The 18,159-nt window shown below is 53.5% G+C and overlaps 4 protein-coding genes across 5 annotated transcripts; 1 reads left to right on the forward strand and 3 right to left on the reverse strand.

Moving 5' to 3' along the window:
* Positions 1–1,097: 1,097 nt before the first annotated feature.
* LOC6597639 lies at positions 1,098–6,624 on the reverse strand. Its single transcript, XM_002022706.2, has 4 exons — positions 6,104–6,624; positions 3,491–3,522; positions 2,266–3,035; positions 1,098–2,192 (listed from the first exon to the last, which is right to left on the reverse strand). The coding sequence occupies exons 1-4, from the start codon at positions 6,208–6,210 to the stop codon at positions 1,098–1,100; spliced, it is 2,004 nt and encodes a 667-aa protein (XP_002022742.2). The 5' UTR covers positions 6,211–6,624.
* A 154-nt stretch (positions 6,625–6,778) lies between these two features.
* LOC6597642 (defective chorion-1 protein, FC125 isoform) lies at positions 6,779–12,739 on the reverse strand. Of its 2 annotated transcripts, XM_026993117.1 has the most exons (5): positions 12,513–12,739; positions 10,120–12,451; positions 9,794–10,056; positions 9,445–9,581; positions 6,779–7,564 (listed from the first exon to the last, which is right to left on the reverse strand). In XM_026993117.1, exons 1-5 carry the CDS (start codon positions 12,690–12,692, stop codon positions 6,805–6,807), a joined length of 3,672 nt encoding a protein of 1,223 aa, XP_026848918.1. In that variant the 5' UTR covers positions 12,693–12,739; the 3' UTR covers positions 6,779–6,804. The 2 variants fall into 2 exon arrangements, with proteins under 2 accessions (XP_026848918.1, XP_026848919.1); XM_026993118.1 differs by lacking the exon at positions 6,779–7,564 and having other exon boundaries at positions 9,513–9,595; positions 12,513–12,738.
* Positions 12,740–14,117: 1,378 nt separating this feature from the next.
* LOC6597643 lies at positions 14,118–16,050 on the forward strand. Its single transcript, XM_002022710.1, has 2 exons — positions 14,118–14,969; positions 15,028–16,050. Exons 1-2 carry the CDS (start codon positions 14,118–14,120, stop codon positions 16,048–16,050), a joined length of 1,875 nt encoding a protein of 624 aa, XP_002022746.1.
* A 113-nt stretch (positions 16,051–16,163) lies between these two features.
* On the reverse strand, positions 16,164–18,045 carry LOC6597609. Its single transcript, XM_026993142.1, has 2 exons — positions 17,693–18,045; positions 16,164–17,622 (listed from the first exon to the last, which is right to left on the reverse strand). Exons 1-2 carry the CDS (start codon positions 18,043–18,045, stop codon positions 16,164–16,166), a joined length of 1,812 nt encoding a protein of 603 aa, XP_026848943.1.
* Between the last annotated feature and the right edge of the window lie 114 nt (positions 18,046–18,159).

Genomic DNA, 18,159 nt, shown 5'->3' on the forward strand with positions numbered 1-18,159 from the left:
GATGGGATACGAATGCGGATGGGAATGGGTGGCGAAAGGGATGTATCGTTTCAGACACTGACTGCGACATCGGAGGCAATGAGCTTAAGTTCAATACATTTACTTGAATTTCCAGCAAACGACAAGGACGAAGACGATGTCGTTGACTACTTGGCGCGGCCAGGATGGGTAAGACGGGAAGCCATGGAAGCCGGGCAACGCTGTGCCCATTACAGACAGTTTTTGTGGCAAGAAATTTCAAAAAGCTCAAATGTGCGAGGCGATAAGCAAAGCAGCAAGAGATTGGAATGGAGCTGGAGCTATAGCTGGCAATGGCGGTGGCGATGGGCTCAGAGAGTGGGCTCGGAGTGTGGCACAGGACAGAGTGGGGCAGCAGCAACAGCAATGGCAGCACTTACATGTAACCAGTCGATGGCGACAACGGCAGCCGCAAATGTTGCAAGGATTGCCAGCAAGAAGCACACACAAAATTGATGTCTATGTGTGTGGTGGGAGAGAGGCAAGAGGCAAGAGGCACGAGGCACCAGGCATGAGGTGGCATGAGTATGAGTGGCGGCGCCCCACCACTATAGTGGCACCACAGACCGTTGCGGGGCCTGGTGAATGGGTGGGCGTTAGATCGGTGGGGGTTGATTCGCTTGCGCAAGTTTTGGTTTTGAAAATTTATCGCTTTTAGATAAAACGTTTTGCGTTTTTACGATACGAGCAGCGAACACTTTGCCCAACTATCCACCCCGTGTCCCGTGCCTGGAGCCCATCTGGATGGGATGAGATGAGATGGGATGGAATGGGATGGCTGGGCAGGACAAAGGATGGGGAGCGTGGCGGGAGCGGGAGCGGGAGCAGGAGCGGGAAGGGGGGCCTTTGTTGCACCCAATGGATGTGGAGAAGTGTCCTCTGGTTCGGGGGATTATGAAGTAATTTAATTAAAACGTTTGGTCCGCAAATAAATCCAGCATTATTTATATGTGTATTGCCTTCGTTCGGGGAGCGCAAAAGTACCACAGTGTGTGGTCTCTTTTCGAATGATAGAAGAAGGAAGAAGTTGCCTTAGCCAGCGAAAGGACTCCTGAGGATTGCGTTGCTTTAAATATTTATTAAACTTTTCTCAGATCTTTCCACTTGGTACGACTGTGCAGCACAAGCTCCAAGGCAAAGACCACAACTGCAAAGAGATTGGCCCACAGGATTAGCCAGAAGAGTGCCGCCAACTCCAGCATGGACAGCACATTGCGACGGCCCGCTATCGACTGCTCCTCCTCCGTGTCGGACAGCAGCGAATCGCCATCGATGCCGTCCAGAGTGCTGTAGGATGTGGATGAAATCCTCGCCACACTCTCATCCGCCTCATCAACAGCGCTGACATATTGGCGCGTCCAGTGCTCGAGGAATCCATGGGCATGCGCATGCCGGATCTGCCCATTGAGCACACCCACCAGATGCGAGTGTCGCCGCACATAGAAGGCCAGCTGCTGGGTGTAGATGCGTTCCCGTACCAGGTGCAAGCGCCGGCTCATCGGATGCACCTTGCGGAAGTACCCGAAGTACTCGTACGGCGTGAGCGTGGCCAGGCGGGCGGAGGAGCCGCTGCTCTGGGCCAGCGCTAGAAAGGACTGCAACTCGCTGCCGCTGAGGTAGACCATCTGCTCGGGCCGCAGCTCCGGTAGGCTGTCCAGGATGCGGGCAGCATTCACCTCCATCAGTTGTATGGTGAAGCGCTGGGCGAGCACATCGGCAATCGTCTGGGGAGGATTCCGCTGCGTGTCCTGCCGTAGCAGCTGGTACATGCCCGACTGGTAGGCGCCCCGCAGGACCAGGGTGGAGAACAGCCAGGTCAGCAGCAGTAGACGACCGGACACCCTCCGTGGGATGGCCCAATCCGGCATATTGCCGCCCATGGAGAGCACCAAAAACTGATAGTAGGGATGCTGGGGCAGCACCACCTGCCAGCGGCGATCGATTCCCAGGAGCAGGAGACAGCCAAGGGCCAGGACCAGGCCGGTGGCCTGCCACACAAGCGGATGGAAAGGGAAGGCCAGCTTCTCGTAGGCGGAGTAGGCGCTCTGCAGATTGGTCACCAGCATTATGTGGCTCATGAAGTAGTAGGTGGACTGCGAGTAGGGTATCTCGCTGCCGACGCTTGGCTTGAAGTGGAATCCACCCAATGAGAAGTCCGCATGCTGGCCAAAGATCTGCAAGGGATAACTATTAGGCCTCAAGCTATAAAATGGAAACATGACTGAAGACTGAAGACTGAAGACCGACCTCATCGAACACCCAGCCGCTCTCGTTAAAAGTGGCCAGCACCTCCTCCTTGTTCATCCAGTAGAGGCCTGCGGTAAAGTTCAGATTATCCGCCAGAAACTGCAGCAGGGCTCCTTCGATGCCTACGAATCCATTGCCGCCGCCAGGCTGGTCCCCAGCGTGAAGCTCTCGCCGCAGCACCAGGTACGGCATATCCTCCCAGGTGGCGCAGGTGAGGACACAACCATAGAAGTTGACCAGCTTGGGGGGAAAGTACTCGGTGCTGGCCCAGCGCCTGGTCTCGTCCTGGTAGCGATTCACAATGCTGGCCGTGATCACCTGGCAGCCGTGCACCGGACTAAAGGGGTAGTAGGTGACCATTATGAGATGACTGCCGGGAGTGCGCAGCACTAGACCCACATTGAGCACGCTAAGGCGCCACAGGAGACGCAGAGCCCCCTGCACCTCCTCCTCGTAGGCCTGCGATGGACCCGACATGTAGATGAGGGTATGCGAGAGGTCCTGGGTGGCGCGCAGCTTTCCATAGAGCTGCTGGAGGGCCTGCAGATCGTTGACCAGCAGAAGGACAGCGTGCACATACGGCTTGTACTCCATGGGTTGTTGAGAGAATATCCGACGGGGCAGCGTAGTGGATGGCAGCTCCTGAAGCACCTGCGTTAGCAGCTCCTCCAGGTGTGGGCGTGCTGACTCGACGCTCGTCTGCAGGTGTATATATAGGGTCTTTCTGCCAGCCATCTCCGAGCGGTGCACCACCTGGGCCAGGGCCTCTGCTAGTCCAGATCCTGATGCAGCGGTGCCCGCAATCCAAAAAGCCAGACTGAACAGCCATAGAAGGCAATGTAACAAGCGGATCCGCATAGCTAGCCGACGATTGCTTGGGAAATGTCTCCAGTTCGCAAGTGCTTTTTTGATTCGACTGGTTCCTGGCCTGGAACTCGTGGCCCCAAGGGAAATCTTTGGAATGGCTCTCATTAATCATGTCAAATTATCTGGGATTCCCTTTGGGTATATCGACGCTTATTGAGTTGGTTACGTGTTCCCTTAATTACAGATATCTGAACGATGGGTTAAGGCACAAAACGAGAGTCGTTTCAGGGGCGCACCTAAAAGTACAAGAATATGAATGGTACTATTCAGCTATCCATTACGGAGGCTATTGTCTAGAATAACTTCAGTCTGGAGACACCTACACCTATCTCATTAGATGTCTATCCACAATGGTGACCGAGGAAATCAGAAGCACTATCGTGCATGGAGCTGTGGCCATCTCCCAGTACTGCCAGATGTAAGCCGTGGGATATCGTGGTGTATGCGTGTGCCGAGACCACTTGCCTTCGAAGATGAGGAGGAAATGGGAGTGACTTGAGTAATACTTGCAAGTCATGGAACTCATCGAAACGGAATGCACCTCGTACTAGGCCTATGATGAGTGTCGATTTTGGCCACTAAGGGGATACCCTACAACGGCCATGAATTAATCTGAAACAAAAGCCAGATCGTAGTAAGAGCAACATAGGCCTTCGCTGTCACAGCAGGTTGTTCAACAGTATGACATTATGGCTGTCAATAGCATTATATAAATCTTCATTCAACAAACTTTCCGAACTTTCCAAACTACAGTAAAAATTTTAAAGTTAATAATTTGTTCTTGTTTTTCTTTTAAAACACCATTTAGAAGCCTAAAATGCCACGAAATTCAACAAAAATTCGTCGTGAGTTGCCAGCATTGATAGCATTTGTAAAACCCAACTATTAAAGCTCCTCTTCAATCCATTACAGACACTAAGGCTAGCAACCTTCGCGCCTTGGTGAATAATTCATGGGTGAGTTGCTTCAATAGAAGGCGGTGGGGGGGGGGGATGATCCTCAGCCAACTAAAAGGGAATATTCTCCAGGCCGCGGGTCAAGAATCAGGCTCGCCTCCCCGACGCAGGCTGTCGATGTCACTTGGTAGGTATTCTGGAAGTGGCACTCCAGGAGAGTTTAATGGCAGCAGTGCCTCACCGCCCATTTCGGTAATGGACTCGGACACGGACCAGGGGTCGGACGACGAGCCTAAGACAGACCCAGGGAAGTCCAACTCCAAGATCCCGAGCCCAAGGAAAGACGCAAGCGCACCTGCTGCACAGCCCCCGAGCCTCGTAACGACGGAAGACACTACCGTGGTCGGCACACGTAGGTTCAACCCCTCCTCTTATTTCCGTCGAGTGCTTTTTTTAGCTCTCTTGTAGTCCAAGGTGAAAGCCACATGCGAATCATCGAGAAAAATCGTCTGAGGCCCATTGAGCAACAATACCAGATTCTGAAATCCCTTCAATCGGATTTTATACGCTCATTGGAGTCATTAGATCCGCAGGAGTCCGAGATGATTGGCACGTACAAGTTTATGCCACTTGTGCTCGACGAGAACAACAAGTGGCTTGTCAAAAATGATGATCTGACCCTGAATTTGCGTGAGTCTCCATGGATTCAATTCCCACGCCGCACAGCATAACACATCAGTGCCTTTCTTTTTGTAGCCGCCGAGAGTGTGCAAGATCTTAAGGATCGTTGCGAGGCTGCCGTTAACTCGGGCTTCATGTTGCTCTTCGACCAACTGGAGTGCGTCCAGTTGTCCAACGACGAGTTCGAGGCGTCCCAACAGAAGGAGAAGCTCCAAGTCAGCCTAGAGGGTCTTCTGGTATGAATGCGGCAATCAGTCACTCGTAGAGCTCACGGCTCAGGCCTCTCCCTTTTATCGATAGAAACGCAAAGTGTGCACCATCGTGAAGAGTATCGATCTGGTTTGTAGGTCAACTGAAGGCCAACAGGATGAGCATGACCTGCATATGTACCGCAAGATAGACGAGCTGCAGAAACAGAAGGAGGTCATGGAGGCGCGAATCTTAGAGATCACCGAGAATCACAACGAACAGATGAATCGGCTCAAGGCAAGGCTTAAGGAGGATCAGGAAAACCATCATTCGAATTTGGAGGAGCTGCAGGAGATGCTGAGCGCCAGCAAGGCACAACGAGACGAATTGGAAAGGCAGCTGATGAATAAGGACAACGCCATCGAATCTGACAAGGAAATGACTCTGTGAGTGGATCAACCATATCTCATATGAACTGTATCTAAGTTGTCTATCCTTAAACAGTAACCACCAGTTCGAGGAGTTGAGTGCTGAGCTTGTCCGGACACGGAAAGAGCTCAAAAGTAGCAAGGATCATATATCTTTTCTCGAAAGCAAGGGGAAGGAGGATAGCGAGCTTATACAGAATTTGCAAAAACGTGTGGATGACCTGAAAAAAAGTAGTATGTGGATTCACTTTTTGATAGCTAAAGTCCAGCAGGCTATGGACATGCATAAGACATCGGCCATGTCCGCCATGAGGTGAGGCGCCCAACTAACGGGTAACTTGGGTGCAGACTCAAATAAATATTTCCATTTGACATCCGCAGTGTGCAGCATGTGCTTGCAGATCTGAACCTTGCGAAGTCGGATATATACAAATCGCAGCAATTGGTGGACGAGTTGAAGGCACAGACGAATCGCGACCAGATGATGCTATGCAGGTACAACGCAGAAATCAACACCCTTCGTCTGAAGGATACTGAAAACCAAAAAGCTTATGTAGAACTTTTATTGGAGTCTGTCAACAAGGGCACGCTGATAGATCAGGTGCGTGGTCATGGGATAGCCTCTAAACTATGCTTATTCTCTAGCTCTGGTTGCAGATGCGCCAAAAGCTGAACGCGATGGGGGAACAGCTATCTGATTCCGTTGGAAAACTGGAGTTTCGTATGCAGGAAATCAGACGCCTGAAGGAGTTTAAGAACTTTTTGTTGGAGGAAAACGCTCGCATCGAGCAGCAAAGGGAAGGAATATAAGGAAGCCAAAAACGATGGGAACAGCAGGTTGAAAAACTAGCGTAGCAGCTATAAGTACTGCAATTGGTCGCCATTTCTGCCCCCTAATATAATTTGGAAAGAACTCCGATTTGAAGTCGGGAATTTGAAGACTTTCTTCTGCACAAAGGAAATCCGCCAACTTTAATTGAAGGCCTCATCCACGTTTGCAGAGTATGCGGCTGCATACATCAACAGGATCTGGATCTAGAGAAGCGAACTCGGAATCTGGGGCATAATCAACAATCAAAACCAACAGATACTGGAGCAGGATCAGCTAGACCATCAAATGAACCAACACGAGCCCATACAGATCTCTTTTTTGCACCGATACTTTTTCCACCATTGCGTACAACTACAGCCTACACAGCATTTTCCACAACAGCAATGACCAAGGCTAGACAAGGTCAGACATCATAAAACACATATAAATTATACAAATGCTGTACAATAAATACCCCTATGCATCTTGAGTGATCTTAAGGATCCGTATTGCTTGAAATTAATTTCCTGCTCGTTCGATTAGCTAGTTAGATAGGGACACTTCCAATTGGAAGCCTAAAGATTTGGTTCGATTCCCCTTCTTCCTGTAAGGAATGAATTCTATGCTTACAAAACGCAGTGTTTTCACTAAAAGTTGTTGGTTTGTTTTATTTTGGAATAACAAAAGACGAATCATCAACATTATCCGTATCATCATCGAATCTAAAGTAATCGAGTTCGTTGTCATCCTGATCATTTCTGCCAGAGTTGTCCATATCATCATCGTCGTCGTCGTTGTTATTGTTGTTGCTGTTTTTGTTGTCGCTCGACTCTTGGTTCTCCTTCAGATCCAGGTCCGGTTCTATATCCTCCACCTCAGTTTCTGCCTCCGCTTGATCCTCCTCTTCCTCCTCAAAAAGTCCCCGCTCGGCGGCCCCCAGCTCGTAAACGGGCCCCTCCTCCGACTCATACTTGGGCTTGCGTTTCTTTGCGGCTGTCTTCCTCCCCAGTAAAGGTGGCTGGACCTCTACGCGGGTCTGGTTGGTGTGGTGGCTGAGCATGGTCTTGTAAAGATGGGGAAAGCGTCGCTGGAACTCGATTTTGATGCGCAACAGGCGCTCCAGCATGTCGGGTGTGAGTAGGCTTCTCTGCTGCGGAATCTGGGGCATGATGTGCGTATCCCGGCGACGCCGCCCATCGCTGTCCTTGAGGTAGGCCGCATAGCTGCCGCCGCCGGTGTACAGGGCATGGTGGGGATCGTAAGCCTTGTGGGTCCAGGGATCGTCGGGTCGGGACACTGGCAGAAGACCCATATACGGATGCAATAGCCCCTCGCTGTAGGTGTATTTGGAGCCCAAAGTTGGATCGGACTCGGTCTCAGATGCGGATGCGGATGCGGATTCAAATGCGGTTGATGCTGATGATTGACTGAAGATGGACGATGTGTGGCATGCCATGAAAAATGAAGAAAGGATGCATGATTGATTAGTGATTCGAATGATTGTGATCTATGAGAGATGGCTTATATATCTATGGCCCGACACCTTGCCCATGCCAGGGCTGGGCGTGGCCCTTAATGTTGACTATGGTTATGGTTAAATGGTTACGATTAATATAATGGTTATAATGGAGGAGGGCTCGAGCTGATAATGGTGGGGGGCTTCTGCTGCCTGCGTCGCACTCGCTTGCGCTTCAAGACGCTGCTGCTCGGTCGCTTGGACTGGACACTGGAGCCTGCTGTTCCCCCTACTTCTCTTCCCGAGGTCTGCATTTCGCGCTGAAGCTGCAATTGGAGGAGATCGTTTAGAACGTCGACCAGTTGGTCCAGTTTACTGCCGCTGAGCCTGGCCACATGACGGGAGCCCCCAACTGGCTCCGTCACCGGCTTCAATCTGGTGGTTAGCTTTGCCTGCCGCGTGGCCCGCTGCCAGCCATTGTCGCTGTGTCCTCTGCCCCCTCTTTTCACAATGCTTGCCGTGCTCCGGCGGCGCACAAACTTCCCCCGCATCGCATATGGACTGGGTGTGGTGGCGGCGGCGGCGACACTGTAGTCGAAATCATCATCGTCCAGTGCCGCATTTAGAAGCGCCGCCTGCTGCTTGACGCTGCTGGAGGACTGGGTAGAAGAGCGCTTGGCCTTGTTCTCAGAATCGGTCTGCCGCTCGGGATAGGGATAGGAGGCGTCTTCAGTGGAGCCATTCGGCTCGTAACTGTTTCCCTTGGGCAGCTCCATGTCCTGGCCCTCGGCAAACTGACGCTCGTGAGACTTTGTCAGGTATTCGGTGTCGTAGCCGCGGTTGGCCAGCATTCGCTGCCAGGTCTTCTCATCCTCGTACTCCATATGGGACATGGCCAGGTCTGAGGCGGAGGCAGTAACACCGTCTTGGTCCTCATCTGTCTTAGCAATGGCATTGGCATGCTTCAGTTTGGTTGGGAATTGCCTTGGGGTGGGGCTGGTGCTGGCTCTGGCTCTGGCTGTGCTAGTGCTGGTGGGATCAGCGGCTTCTGTGGTGGTTGCCTGGACAACGCTTGCTGTGGTGGTCTCAGGGCTTCCGTCCTGTTCGAGCTGCTTCTCTACTTTTGCTACCTTTTTCTCCTGCTCCACTTTCTTCTCCACCTTGGAAGCAGCAACATTGCTCTTCAGACTCAGAAACTTATCGGTGAGCAGCGCCAGCTCCGTCTTCAGCTCTGCAATAATGCTGTGCAAATGCTCGATCTCCTCCTCTGAATATTGGGAATGATTTGCAAGTGTTTCGTTTCCTGGATGTGAAGCGGCCACCGCTGAATCCTGTTGCATTTCCGGATTAGGAGCCTCTTTTGCTCCTAAAGCTGTGGTTATCGTTTCCGTTGTGGTGGACATCTGTGGAATGTAGCTCCGGTCTTGGTGATGGTCTTGCTGCTGCAGCTCCTCCTCCTGCTGAACGCCTTCGGCATAATCATCTCCGCCAATCTCCAGCGGCTCTTGACTGGCCCTCTCCAGGGCCTCACGTATGGAGGCGGCATTGTAGCGCATCAGCGCCTCGGCAGGATCCTCATCCGGACTGAGAGTGATCTCCTTCAGGCCCAGCTTGTACTCCCGCCGCAGAGCGTTCAAAGAACTCTCATCGATGGTCTCCAGGGTACCGTATTCGGCATTGCGTCGATGGCGGCCGCTTCGACGGCGAGCGCCTCGACAGCGACAGCCCTGGGTAGCACCTGCTTCTCCAGCGCCGCTACATTGGCATCCCCTGCCGCAGCGGCAATGGGAGCTGGCACAGCCGCAACCCTTGTGGGCCACATTCCCCAAAGATCTGTGAAAGATGGCTAACCTTTTGTGTAGTCGCTGTTGCGGTGTTGCTGGTGGCGTCGTCTGTGGGGTCGTCTGGTTAATGCTTCGCTGCTGCTGCTGCTGTTGCTGTTGCTGCTGCTGCTGCTGCACTCCGTTGGGATTGCCGGGGTTTATTGTCTGAAATGCGTCGCCTGTTTAATGACATGAGGAGGACCACGGAGAGAGAGACCAAACCAAAAGAAAGGCGAATGAATCTTATGAAATGGTTCAAATGAAGGCAACTACGGAGGTGTCTACGTGTATTCGTGGCGGTGTGTGGGTGCTAGTGGTGTGTGGTGTATGGTGTATGGTGTATGCTGGAGGAGAGGCTTCTATAGGTTTCAACTTACCCTCGCCATCGTCTGGTGCTGTCGCAGCATCTCGTCGACCTCCTCATTGCCCAGGGCAGCCCGATAGCCGGAGCTCGAGTAGCCGCCGCCTCCATAAGCATTCGATCCGTAGCCGCCGCCACCGTAGCTGGTACCATAGCTGGGCACCGGCTGTGGACGTGGCAGCTGCTGCTGTACGGCATAGTAGTTGATCACAGTGGGCGATCCTTGGCCATGCTTGGACTTCTTGCGCTTGTTGCCGCCCAGGCCCAGAACATCGACTCCTGGAGATGATAAGGTTGGGTCACGGTCACGAACACGGCTACGGAATACGCCAAAGAGATTACCTTTGTGGCGTGCCTGGCCAGGTACCTCCGGCATCTGCGGTTCTGCCTCGCCCAGCAGCGATTCACCCTCTTCTGCTGCGTTGGTACCCTCCTGTTGGCCCTCACCTTGGGGCTCGCCCCACTGACGGGCTGCATGCATTGGATCCTCATTCTTGAGCTGCATCCTCATGTCAAGCTGCTGCATTTGCATGGGATCCATTGTCATCTGTCTTTGCTGTTGCATCATCATCATGGGATGCTGCTGCATTTTGGCCTCGTTTTTCTCGGCTTCCCACTGCCTCTGCTGCTGAATGATGGGATTCTGTTGCATTTGCGGAGGCGCCACCGCCATTTGTCGCTGCTGCATCATCATGGGCTGCTGCTCCATACGCACGGGCTGTTGCATCATCATCATCGGCTGCTGCTCCATTCGCTGCTGCATCATCATGGGCTGCTGTTGCATTTGCGCATGCTCTGCCATCATCTGCCTCTGTACCTGCTGCTGCAGCATTTGAGCATGCTCCGACATCATCTGCCTCTGCTGCATCATCATGGGGTTCTGTTGCAGTTTGGCCTCGTTTTGTTCGGCTTCCCACTGCCTCTGTTGCATCATCATGGGCTGCTCCTGCTGCTGTTGCTCGGCCATCATCTGCCTCTGCTGTTGCATTTTTGCTTCGTTTTGCTCGGCCTCCCACTGCCTCTGCTGCATCATCATGGGGTTCTGCTGCTGCTGTTGCTCCGCCATCATCTGCCTCTGCTGTTGCATTTTTGCTTCGTTTTGCTCGGCCTCCCACTGCCTCTGCTGCATCATCATGGGGTTCTGCTGCTGCTGTTGCTCCGCCATCATCTGCCTCTGCTGTTGCATTTTTGCTTCGTTTTGCTCGGCCTCCCACTGCCTCTGCTGCATCATCATGGGATTCTGTTGAATTTTGGCCTCGTTTTTCTCGGCTTCCCACTGCCTCTGCTGCATCTGAGGCATGGGCTGCTGCTGCTGCATCTGTCGCGGCTGGTGCTGCATCATTTGCGGATTCTCTGGTTTCCCTTGCGCCTCTCCAGTGGCTCGGTAGGCGGCATAGATCTTGTCCTCTTTGCTCTTCTCCTGGGCTGCCGACTGCTGCTCTGTTGCCATGCGATAGGCATATGCCATGATCTTCACAATATCCTCCTTGGACATGGACGCCTCCGAGGGCATGGTCTGGCGCTTGAAGGCGGCGTGGTTGGCGCGCGACTTGCGCTGCGCCTCCTTATGGAGCAGACGTCGGACGTAGTCATCGCGCAGGGCCCGCTCAATGTCCGCCCGTGTGATTTTGTGGACGGGGGTGCGACTCAGGGGATAGGAGACTTTATAAGGGCTACCACTGCTGGAAGTGGCGCTCGAGCGCATCTCCTTGGCCACGCGCTCAATCTGCTGGAGCATCTTCAGCTCGGCAATGACCTGGCGCTCGAACGCTCTCAGCTTCGCCTCGACACGCAGATCCTCCAGCGGCTTGGCCTCGCCTTCATCGCCCTGACGGTTCATGGGCATGCGAAACCAGAGCAATGGCACCCGCTCCTTGTCATCCAGGTCGTTCTCCTGCGAGTCGGCCGCCTCGGGCCTAACTCGCACCTCGGATATGTCCGAGGCCTGGCCATCAGAGCCGGGCGCAGGGCCAGGATTGGCGGGCGGTCCTCCCGGCCACATCTGTCGCAGATTGCTGAAGAAATCCACGTTGCTGGGCATCGCTGGCATCGGTGGCATTGGTGGCAGGGCCTGCTGAGCCTGACCCAGCAATTGATTGACATCAAAGTTGTTGGGAGTCAGAAACGAGAAGGGATTCGGAGCTGCCACTGGGGCAGCTGGTTCATCGGCGGCTGGGGCTGCGGGCGGGGCAGGTTCTGCGGGGGGTGGCGGCACAACGGCGGGCGGCGGTGGAGGAGCTGCACCCAAGATGTTCTCGAATCCGAATTGCGGCATGGGTGGCAGCTGCATATTGGTAAGAGCCTGGCCCACATTGGGGGCGATCTGTCCGAGGTTAAAGCTATCCGGATTGAAGTTCGCTGGATTCATCCAGCCTTGGGCAAAGTTTGGGTTCGGCATTTGGGCCAGCAACTGGCCGAACGCGTTCGGCGCTGGTGGTGCATCCTGGCGGGTGACACGAGTCTTGGCTGTGGGATCGTCGGCCAGGACTAGGACCACCTTGGATGCCGCCGCCGTCGGCTGGAGGGAATCGGGCACGGCGCCTAGCATCGTTGGAGCCGGAAAGAGCGCTCCCCAGCGCAGGAGGCTGCCCAAGGCGGGGAAGAGCATGTAGAAAGCATCTATGGAGGGCACTCCGCTGCGGATTGGTGTGATGGGCGGCATCTGGCTGAGAATCTGGACGAGGGGGGTAAACAATCTTCACTTAGGATCAAACACTCCCGATTCGAATACTCACCGTTTCCTCAGTGGGAAAGCGTGGCCTCATGTCGGCGGCTGTTCCATTGCCAGAGATCTCCTGCTCGGCAGCATCTTTCGTTGTGTCCGTGGCTTGCGATGGCGTCTCCTGGCCAAGGACCTGGCCACAGAGCACCAGCGCCAGGAGTGGCACCAGAAGCAACAGGCACTGCAATCTCATCTCGGACAGGTATCGCTCTTGGATAGAAGATCGATCGATATACGCCGGAGCTCGTTCGCCGACTGACTACTGCAGCTGTCACGACACTGGCCCAAATAGATTTTTTGCCCCCATGGGGTGGGCCGGCAAACTGTTGACGTTGGCGAATTCGTGCCCCGCCGGTCGGTGGCCGCTTTGCTGCATTTTGCACGCACCCCGCGGACAGAACATCGTTTCCGTATGTGTGTGACCCCGATCCGTGGCACCTACTCTTCACAGCAGCTCTTCTGGCTGCAGCAGCAAAAAACCTTGCTGAAAGTTCCATGGAATCAGCGTAAATGATGCACGGTAAACAATACTTCGCTGTCCAGGGCCGGAGTGACGCGGAAGGTCTTACCTTAAATGCGAATTAGACATTCCTTAAAACATGGTCAACCACTCTATGATAACTTACATGTCGCCCAGATATATAGAGATACATATGCATATTTACTGCACCCTGGGCCCAAAGAAATCCGTCCCTGGCAAGCGGTGGGCAGCGGTGTGCCCTTCATGGCTTCATGGTGTTTCTTCTGATCCGAGAAATTCTTGCAGCGTTGCCGCCCATATCGATGTGTGTCACCATGGCGGAGATCAAATGGCTGAGCTCAGCTCGTTTCTGCTTTTCTGCTTGTCCAGACATGAGAAACAGAAAAAGATTGTTTTTTTTTTTTTTGGCAGCGGGTGCTGCTGTGGTTTTGGTCTGCCGTCAGCGAAAAAGCACACACACACACACATGCTCACACGAAACACTAAACCGCAGTACAGCGACCTTTAGAATCTGTCTGCTGATGCACATTTGTCATGCTCTGACAGATAATATTGTGAAATTACTCATGGGCGAAAACTATGAAAAAATCAAAGAAACACGCTGCATTCCGTTAGTTGGGCACGGTAGATGGGGTGGGGGAGTTGTGGTAGTAACGTCGTTACTTCAAGATGCAATTGATAAGCCGTCTATCGATCAATCGATCAATCGGTTCATCCTCAGACCAAACGTTTTCCAATACTGCCGCCATTAGAAATAGGAAGAGGCGTTTGCCATCACTGACCGAAGCTGCGCGGTAAAACGGACGCAAAATTTAAACAATGTATTTTATGTCCATTTAAATGCATTACAAATGCCCTAGATGTCGCTTACGTCCCGCAACAGTAGCGGGGAAGTGGACTCCGAAGATCGACCCGTCCTTAGGGACGACGGCCATGAACGAAGACCAACCCAAGTTGTGATAACATATACTTTGAGTAAATATTATATATTTAATGCTAATTTATAATGCATTTACAGATGCCACAGATATTGGGGACCCCAGCACGCAACATTACAATAACGACCCTCGTTAAACGGAGCATGCAACTGCAAAACAAAATGCCATCCAACAGTTGCAAAGGAGCCTCCGGGGAATCATGTTGCCGAGTGCCGTCCACAATATAAGCCTCGTCTACGCCCTTGTGTGGGCCATTGACCATCACTATGGAAAGTCGACTAGTACGGCCCTGTCCCTCGTCCAGTTTGCCACCAGCTATGCCAGCCGGGACTACCACAACGATCTGATTGACGCGACCCTGTGTCGAGCATCGACCGCGGCTAAAATTCAGTTTCTCCTCGAGGATGAGCGCATGGACATGACGGAGAACACAGATGAGTTGCCACCGCCCAGTGGGGTGATGGGACGACCGTGTGCCATTTGGTTTTTGGACAGCCTGCGTGCGTACATCCGACTCGAGCGGTATCTACTCCAGCAGGGCAGCACCTACAAGCGAAACGGCTTCTTCATAATTGTCTATACGGGCAGAGAGATGGAGCCCGTGGAGATAATCAAGATCATGTTCAGGCGCCTCCTCAACATCTATGTGCTCAATGTGAATGTGTTTTTTAGTAGGAGCGGCACTGTCCAGCTGTACACCTACTATCCCTACGGACCACACCGATGCCAGTCGTCGTTGCCCGTCTATTATGGCTCCTTTCAGGGCATGCCCTCCAGTGCGGAGTTTGGACTCGGGAAGCAGCTCTTTCCCAGAAAACTGACGAACTTGCATGGCTGTGAGCTGATCACAGCGACCTTTGAGCACCGGCCCTATGTGATAATCGATGACGACGCCGATTCTCCCAACGGGCGGCGTCTGCACGGCATCGAGGGAATGATCTTTAATTCGATTGCAGAGCGCATGAACTTCACAATCAAACTGATGGAGCGTCAGGACAAGGATCGGGGCCAGATTCTGCCCAATGGCAGCTTTACGGGCATTCTCAAAATGGTGATTTAACCTGCATTTCACTTAAGCTTAAATACATTTAATTTGCATCCCCTTGCAGATGTTGGAAGGCGACGCCAACATCACATTCGTGTGCTTCATGTACAGCAAGGAACGAGCCAATGTGATGCTCCCGAGCGTCTCCTATACGAACTTTCCAATTGTTCTGGTCATACCTGGTGGGGCGTCAATGTCGCCGCTGGAGCGGCTGATGAAGCCATTCCGTTACATCATCTGGTCCTGTCTGATCGTGAGTGTGCTGGTTGGCCTCACCCTGATTGCCGTCCTCCAGATGATGCCAGTGCCAGCGCTGCGCGATCTGGTCCTCGGTAGAAGCAATCGATTGCCCTGCCTGGGCCTGTGGTACACCCTCCTAGGCGGCTTGGCCCTGCGCACGCCGCGACGAAACTTTTCACGCTACCTCCTGGTCATGTGGCTGCTCCAGACACTGGTACTGCGGGCCGCCTATACGGGCCAGCTGTACCTCCTCCTGCAGGATGCTCAGGTGCGCACACCACTGCAGACGCTGGCCGAGGTGGTGGCCAAGGGATATGAGTTTTGCATGCTACCGGCCTTGAAGGGAGTCTTCCGCGACTCACTGCTCGGCACAAAAATCCGCCTGGTGACGAACCACCAGGCCTCGCTCCGTCGACTGCGCGACGAGGATGATCCAGGCATAGCGGTGCCGCTGCTGCTGCCGACGGTCTATGAGTTTGACTATCAATCAGGGCGGACCCAACGGCATCTAACCGTGCTGCCCGATGCCCTCATGACTGCTCCACTGACCTTCTACATGCGTCCGCATTCGTATCTGAAGAGTCGCATTGATCGCCTGCTAATGGCCATGATGTCGTCGGGGATTACCTACCACTATCGGCGCATGTATCTCGATCGCATCGAGCGATTGGCCAAGCAGCGCAACCTGGAGCCCCAGCCCCTGACCATTATGCGGTTGGGTGGCGTCTTTGTCTGTTTCTTGGCCCTCCAGCTGCTGGCTGGCATAGTCTTTGTCTTGGAGCGTCTAGCTCTGAGGCATCCGCGTTTCCGCAGAGTCCTGGATGTGGCCAATCGCTATATAGCCTGATCCACATTTGCCCGCCATAGTCCCCACCCCATAGACCCCGCACACGCACACACTTTTGCACCTTGGACAATTGTACGAGTATGTATTACAAAATTAAAATGAACCTTACCCTTTTAAAACCTCTCCATTATCAAGGCCAATCTTCGCCAGTGTGGCCTCCGGCTAAGCAGCTCCAAGGCAAACACACAGATGCCCACAGCCAAGGCACCGCACAGACAATTCAAGGCGGCCACAATGAAACCCATGGACTCGGCAAATCCCGCCCTCACATCCACGGCCGACGATTGATGCACCTTCCGAGAAGGACCCTTTCCATCCGTTGTGAGGGGCATGTTGGCCCAGGCAAGGCGCTGCGAGTGATGCTGGAACAAACCAAAGCTGCGCATGTTGAAAAGCAGATGATTGATTTTGCCCGAGAAGTACGAGTTGCGGGGAAAGTACATGCACAGCATGTTGTCCAGGATCTTCTCGGCGAGGATGATGAATCGGTGGCGATGCTCCTTGTGATGAGTGAGATGGGTGGCCAAAAACGCGGTACTGGTGAATGCCCCTGTGAGGGGAGGCTCCTTTAGAAGAGCATCGAACACGTCCACCGGCTGGCCGGGAGTGACCTTTACGAGCCCCTTGAACGCCGGCAGCTTGAGCGTCATGCGGTAGGTGGCATGATCCGTGATGAACACAAATCCGGCGGCCACCATCTGCTCAAAGGTGTGCGGCATGGGCTTGGCAGGTGAGTTGTGCAGAAAGTTAAAGACGGATCCCTCGTAGCTGACGCGCACAACGAAGCCCAAGAGGAGCCATCCGGCCACAGCCGGAGCGGGCATCCTCCCCCAGCGCCTCAGGCACCGATGCACAATGGCCAGACCGCCGAGCAGCAGCCAAGTGTATCGCTCGAAGGGGAACAGCATGATCTCGTAGTTGCTGTAGCTACTGCGCACCTTCAGCACAATCACGTAGGGCATCTGGGTGTACGGCCACGTGGATGTGAGGTAGATTTGCCGTTCCGGGGTGCAGGCGGCACAGCCCAGTGTGAGATTTGCCCGACGATCCTGGAGCATACGATAGGCCCCCGTCATGGTGCCATTCAAGTAGCTAGAGCCCCCAATCAGCCCGACCGGTTCATTGGGCATCAGCTGGATGGTGAAGTTCATCCTGGTCGCCATTATCCTAAGCAGCACACCATCCAAGCCATCGATCTGATCCTTCACCCGGCGCCGCTCCCAGCGAAGCTTCATGTAGGGCGCTATCGGCCACACAATCACGCTCAGCGGACAGCCATGTAGGTTGCCCAATCGAAAGGGGAACATCTCTCGCAGTCGCCACTCCTGTAGGCGCATCTCCACGGGATCGGTGCTGGCACAGCTGCCGGATGTGTACGGCAGAAAGCCATATGCCCTTAGGGTCGATCTCTCCATGTGGGCCAGCAGGAGCAGCACATTCAAGTTGTACAGACGATGCAGAAAGTGCCCAAAGATCAAGGACATGGTGCTCCGTTGTATGCTCGCCTCTGGCTGGGATGTGAGCCACACAATCAGATACATGCCCTTGATCTCCAGGGCGGAACAGGCCGCTCTGTCGATTGATAGTGCATGTTTAATTATTGCATGTTTTTGGTTTCTTGGAAAGATAGTCAGCCACTCACATTGCCTGCTCGGGACTCTGGACAAAGAGCAGCTGCAGCTGCACACGTACACTCATCTCGGAGCTCAGCTTCGACGCCAACACCACGGGCACCATCTCCTCTCTTCTCAGGCTGTAGTCGAGGACGAATCGCACCAGATTCGACTCCTTCTCGTCCAAATGCTCATAGTCGGTGCTGATGAAAACACTCATATTGTGCGCGACGCAAGTGTTCAATCGAATCCGATGCAGCGCCTCGGTAATCTTCCCGACCAACGGCTCTTGCAGCGACGGCTCTTCTACGGTCCACGAACTAGCCTGCTCCTGAAGAAACCCCAGGACTTGGAGCACAATCCCAGCACTGGACAGCTTCATGTCGATGGTAAAACTGAACGAATTTTTGCACCATCGAAGGGCTTTTGTATGCAATTTCGATTTCGCAATCGATTGAAGGTTGGTTCCCAGTAGACACTTTTCCAATCAATCACA

The sequence above is a fragment of the Drosophila persimilis genome, unplaced genomic scaffold (genome assembly GCF_003286085.1).
Source record: "Drosophila persimilis strain 14011-0111.01,24,50 unplaced genomic scaffold, DperRS2 tig00000804-arrow-arrow-pilon, whole genome shotgun sequence".
Lineage (NCBI taxonomy): Eukaryota > Metazoa > Arthropoda > Insecta > Diptera > Drosophilidae > Drosophila > Drosophila persimilis.